This window comes from Antrostomus carolinensis, unplaced genomic scaffold (assembly GCF_000700745.2).
Source record: "Antrostomus carolinensis isolate BGI_N321 unplaced genomic scaffold, ASM70074v2 scaffold9035, whole genome shotgun sequence".
Classification (NCBI taxonomy): Eukaryota; Metazoa; Chordata; class Aves; order Caprimulgiformes; family Caprimulgidae; genus Antrostomus; species Antrostomus carolinensis.
In genome coordinates this window covers 40,879-46,878 of record NW_010314212.1, presented here as the reverse complement: position 1 = coordinate 46,878, position 6,000 = coordinate 40,879, and the positions used below count along the sequence as shown (strand labels likewise).

The window sequence follows — 6,000 nt, the reverse complement described above, 5'->3', positions numbered from 1 at the left end:
GGAATGCCTTTTCATCTTCAAACATGCTTGACTAAATGTGCACAACTTTCCCCCCCCCTGCCCCAGGCTAGAGTAAAACCTCATAGGACATTCAGATTTAATGAATGTGTCTGTACACCATACAATGCAGACTTCGATGGAGATGAGATGAACCTTCACCTTCCTCAGACAGAAGAAGCAAAAGCCGAAGCACTTGTTTTAATGGGGGTATGTAGATAATCTTGAGGGGATTTTGCTAGTGACAGATGGACTGAGCCCTGTATTTCCTAACTTGCATGTGAAATCTGAAATATTAAGATTCCTGGGTATGGGTAATTTGTGATTGTGAAGCTGCTTGAAAAGTCCACAGAAGGGAATTTAGAACAAATTAGGACTGTTATGCAGTGGTAGTCTAATAGACTTATATCCGTGGAAAATTCAGTGGTTTTAAGTAAGTAGATGTCATTAGTATGTTTCTACCTGACTGTCCTTGGTGACTGCTACCAAAATAGGGTGGCTCTGTTACCAAACAGATACATACTTTGCTTTCTGGTCTGACAGCCTAGCAGTTACTAGCATTTCCAACTGGAAATGACGCAGCAGCAGTGTGGCTGTACTGGAGAAGGCAGGAGACAGTAGGCTCTTGGAGAGAAGGGAGTGTAGATATTGAGGGATCTGATGATTGCAGGCATTGATCTGTGATGTGAAAATAAAGTCAGTAGCAACAATCTAAGGATTTTCCAGCACATTGCTCCTTTAGGGTGACTAAATGCCACTATTCCTTCAGATGTACTAACTCAGCTGTTGGCTCCTGCGTGTACTGGCTTGCTGAGCTCCCTCCCTGCCAAGTGTGTGATTCAGGTTTGTGTGAACAGTTCAGACGAAACTGTGCTGCGTAGATGGGAGTGAGTAATTGGAGCAGTAGTCTGAGTAAGCATAAGAAAATGGGGCTAGGGGAAGTGGTTAGCTTGATGATGACATGTCAGAAGGGACCACACAACTTGCAATATTATACTGGCTCCCTATAGTGAGCATCACCTCTTTTGTCCCTTCTCAGATTCTCAAAGCTAGCTTGTCTTCCCTTCCCCATTCCATTTGAACAGTAACCTACCAAACACATCAAGTTAAGTGCGACTTCTGCTTTGAAACAGAACATGTAATTTCAAGTAACTAATCTCAGATTATTCCTTAACTGTCAGTAGACTTGCATGGACTGTACTGAACTGAAACTTCTAGTTTATGTTTTTATCTTTTTACCATTTTTGCTAAAATAATGGTCTCAAATTATAAGTTTGCTTTTGAATAACAAATGGTATATCAGTGTCTTCAAATGCATAACTTTTTAATTTCTTGTATCATAGACTAAAGCTAACTTGGTAACACCAAGAAATGGAGAACCTCTCATCGCTGCTATTCAGGATTTCCTCACAGGTGTGTCTATAAGCTTGTTTTAGAGCTCTGTGATTTAACAGTTGTTCCTTCAGAATCACTTCCCTCTTCTCAGAGTTTTTTCTATATTAATTAAAATTTTTCTCCTTTAATAAGTTAAAATGACATGATGAAAGTAAGGCTGTTGGTCTGAAATTTATATCCTCAGAATCTCTTCTGATACTGTCTTACCTTTGTAGGTACAATTATTTGTGTCCCTGCTGACGGCAGGGGGATTGGAACTAGATGATCTTTAAGGTCCCTTCCAATCCAAACCATTCTATGATTCTATGATTATTACTTTTGCTTATGTTTTGCAGTGTTTCTCTAACAGAGAAAATCAGTGTTTGGTATATTTGAATGTGTTAGGTAGACAATGTAAACTGCTTATAACTATGGTAGAGGAGTTGAATTCATTAGTCAAAAATTAGTTTTAACCTACAATAAGTATCTTCAAGTTCCTTAATTCTTTGAGAAACGTTCAATGAATATAAGGAGGAAAGTGTACAAAAATTAATGCCAAAGCCTTATTTTACCTATGAGATAGAGTCTTAAGATAGAATAGATTATAGAAAAGCACTGGTTTTAATTTTTAGAAATTTGTGTGGAGCAATCTGGAAAGGATTTACAGCTGAAGCTGTCTAAACTATTGTAATTTTGCATAGTAAGTACTTAACCACTATTAGAATGGAATAATTGATACTGAATATACTATAGCTTTTAAATTTAATCTCATGTCAGTTTGTCACATTAATAATTTTTTACATTCTAGGTGCCTATCTTCTTACATTAAAAGATACCTTTTTTGATCGAGCCAAAGCCTGCCAAATTATTGCTTCTATCCTGGTTGGCAAGGATGAAAAGGTTAAAGTTCGTCTTCCACCTCCAGCAATTCTGAAGGTATTTGAAACCTCTTTTTGTTGGTTTTGGGGGGGGGCTTGGGGGTTTTTTTAATGTTACTAAGACTTTCTCTGTTGTGTGCTCATGACCTGTGGTGATGTTCTTGGCAGAGACAGTTCTTATTTTCTCTGACACTAGTTTTGTATGAGATTTTTGTATTTTTAAAGTGCCAGGATCAGAATTCAGGGTCAAAGCTATGCAGAAGTTGTTTGATGGTTCCTGATGCTGAAGAGAGCCAGCCTCGTGTGGTGCAGTTCAGGTGCTGAGTTCCTTCAGTATTCAAACATAGCTTTGCTACTCTCCTGCTTCTATGAGACAGACCACTTGGTTCTTAGTGGTCAGTAGAAGATGGGTTGTTTTTACCTGTGCAGACTAATATAGGGCTAAGTGGAGAAACAGTGTTACTCTTTGAGTGCCCTCAAATAATGTCCTGAAATGCTCAACAGTTCTGGGTTTCAGTATCGCAAATTTAGATGTTAAGCCTGGGAAATAATATGCTTTAGTTGTTACCTGGCAATGTATTAAAGAGGGCGAGTGCTATATGATTTGTTTGGTTGGTTGGTTTTGTTTTGTTTTGTTTTTTCTGTTACATCATATACACAAAATATTTATTATGAAGGGCAGAGTGTCTGTTTATTTGTCACAATCTTTGGAGAGAGCTATAGTATCATTTATTAGATTAGGGTCTGTTAAGTCTTAATTCACATACATTTAAAGGTGTCTGTATTTGATTCATTTTATATTTGAAGCAAACAGTATTGTTTGGAGAGAGTTCGGTACATTTTCAGATTTGTTAAATACTAAGTATTAGTGTATATTTTTTTTATTCCTTTTATTTAATTTCAAAATAATAAATGCGGTAGTAGGGAAAATCAGAAAGTGAAATTGAAGTACCAGTGAGTAATACTAATTTAAAGCAAGGCAGTATCTAATGTGAATTTTATAAATTTTTATGAACTTTTGCTAATAGCCAAGAGCAGTGATTCTTTGACTCCTTCTGTCACTCCAAGTGAATAATTTTAACATTGTCTGTGACACTTACTTACATTTAACTACAGCTGAGGGAAGTACATAATTATATGAATTTTAACCTCTTAAAAATTGAATCCAAAGACACTGTATAAAAAAGGAATTACAAATGTTGCAACCACTTTGGGAAATTAAACGGCAGCATATTACTTTCCTATTCAAAGGAATGCTCCTATGCGCTTCGACAAGTGTAGTTCAGTATAGACAGCTTCTGTGTAGAAAACAACTTTACAACAAAATTCTTGCTTCCTATTTTACCATAGTTGTAACATAAACTCTGTAATCCTAATTCTTGTCCTTCTGTTTCTCTAGCCTGTAACGCTCTGGACAGGAAAACAGGTTTTCAGCCTTATTCTCAAACCCAGTGATGATTGTCCTGTGAAAGCCAATCTACGAACCAAGGGCAAACAGTACTGTGGCAAAGGGGAAGACCTGTGTTACAATGATTCTTGTGAGTGACGCTTCTAAAGCTGTGTTTTGGAAGTCTCCAAAGAAATAGCTACTGTTGTTCTGTTGAGTTTGTTGCTGTTGAGCTCACTGCAGGAGTTATAGCAGTACTTTGCATAAGTATTCTTGAAATTAAAAATAAAATTATGCAATTTTTCTTAAAAGTTGAAGTCATGATGAACACCAAAGAAAAGACGTGGGTGTTTTCTTGTAATAAAATTTATTTTGTATGATGCTAGGCTTGTTGTGATACTAACATAGTATTTGAAGGTGAGAGGGAAATAAAAGCAAAGAAGCTTAGGAAGTGGTTGTGCAGAGGGCAAATGGAAAAAATTAGTATCTTAAGCAGGGGTAGTGATACAGGGATTAGAAGTCAAACAGTGAAAGGACTTAGGATATGTAGGGAAGATAGGAATCCCTAGGATATCAAACCGTTTGTGTTCTTCCAGTGAGGGAAGTCAGTGGCAGATGGAATGCAAAGCATCAGGCTTGAAGAGGCTGTAGGACATGAGCAAGGCTTTGCTTTTTATTAATTTAACGTTGATGTGGTAACAGCTGGAAAAGAACTTGAGCAAACCGGATTAGCCTGGCTCCTTGCCACTCAGAAGTGTGAGTTCAGGAACCTAGGGAGGAACCATTGATATACAGTAATTCTGTCATGTAAAGTTCATGTGAGAAAGAATTTACCAATTAGGACTCAAATCCACTCTACACCAGACTCTGAGCCATTTCTTTAGAAAATAGGACACTCTGTGGTTGTGAAGTTGGTTATAAACATGGTGGCACTTTTTTTTTTTTTTTTTCAGCCTTTAAGGAATGTGGGGTGAAAGGCAACAAAGCAATCGTGTTCACACTTGTGTGAACCCAGGCCATCTTTCTTGCTCTGCAGGCTTTTCATTTTAGGAATTATGGGAAGAATTTCCATTTTCTGAGTTTGACAGTAGCAGATGATGTGGAAAACTTTTGGATTTCATTGGTGGCTCTGTTCATTTGGGAAGCAACAATAATTATCTTCAGAAAGTTCTCTGCAAATTCTCCCAAAGTCTGAAGAAATCCTGGCATCATATTTTGATTGTATAAAATAACTGATAGAGCAGTGACTTCTGATTCAAGAAGATTATTATTGAAAATATTGAGCACAGAGTACAGTGTGCAAAATTCTACACTGTTCTGCATAAAATGGTTTAAAATGGATCCATCTACATATGCCAGTTCTTCTTTGAAAGATGCATAATGAAGTTGAGGATGAACATATATTGTACTGCTCTCATAGAAAGTATGTCTAACGTTCATGTACAGAATATACTTTTTAATTGCTTAAAGGCTAAAGCTTATAAGGAAGAGTCAGTGCCTGAAGTAGATGGTTCCTGATGAAGCAAAAGGAAGTCATCTAAAAGAGGCAGAATGTATAGGCCTACAGGCAAGACGGGTGTCTTTGATATGCTTGTAATTAAAGAGATATCCAAGTCCAATATGTCTTTTAAATTTAATCTGTGCCTCCAGAGGTGATTGAGTTGAACTGAATATCAGAATCTTTGAATAAGATGTAACTTCACTTCTGAAATTTTGTTGCTTTACTTTATAAATGACTAATTAACTTTGGTTTGTTATGCATGATTGAGGACTTTATTTCTGGACAGATAAGATTGAAGACTTTGTTCTGATTAACAAAGCAAAGTTTATTTTTAGATTTCTAGATTAAAAAGGATTATCCACAATGTTTCTCACAAGTCTTAAATTGGATACAGTTGCCTTTCTAAGGAGGAAGGGAGATGAATTTTAACTTAAGCTGGTAAGATCAGGTTGTAGGCTGTTTCCCATACATGCTTACTTACACAGTTCTACAGATAGATTACATTTATGTCTTTGGGTTATGTTCTTTTCACGAACAGAGCTTTTGCTTTAAAACCTGCTCTATGACTGATTACTCAAGCTCAGGTGATGTTTTTGAAAAACAATTATTTCGTCTTACCTTTTTGTTTCTAGATGTCACAATTCAAAACAGTGAGTTAATGAGTGGCAGTATGGACAAAGGAACCTTAGGTTCAGGATCCAAGAACAACATATTCTACATCTTGCTGAGAGACTGGGGACAAGTAGAAGCTGCAGATGCCATGTCACGACTAGCCAGACTTGCCCCTGTCTATCTTTGTAAGTAATGGGGGAAGTACATTTCTTTGCAAAGTAGTATCTTAAAGCAGAAATACAGAACAACAG

At 36.8% G+C, this 6,000-nt stretch overlaps 1 protein-coding gene across 1 annotated transcript in view; it reads left to right on the top strand.

Moving 5' to 3' along the window:
• Nucleotides 1–6,000, top strand: part of POLR3A (RNA polymerase III subunit A) — a 36,798-nt gene that overhangs the window by 7,289 nt on the left and 23,509 nt on the right. The window contains exons 10-14 of the mRNA XM_010167565.1: nt 67–207; nt 1,341–1,410; nt 2,180–2,307; nt 3,649–3,787; nt 5,770–5,934. Coding sequence (XP_010165867.1) covers nt 67–207; nt 1,341–1,410; nt 2,180–2,307; nt 3,649–3,787; nt 5,770–5,934 — 643 coding nt within the window. The remainder of the gene's footprint in view (nt 1–66; nt 208–1,340; nt 1,411–2,179; nt 2,308–3,648; nt 3,788–5,769; nt 5,935–6,000) is intronic.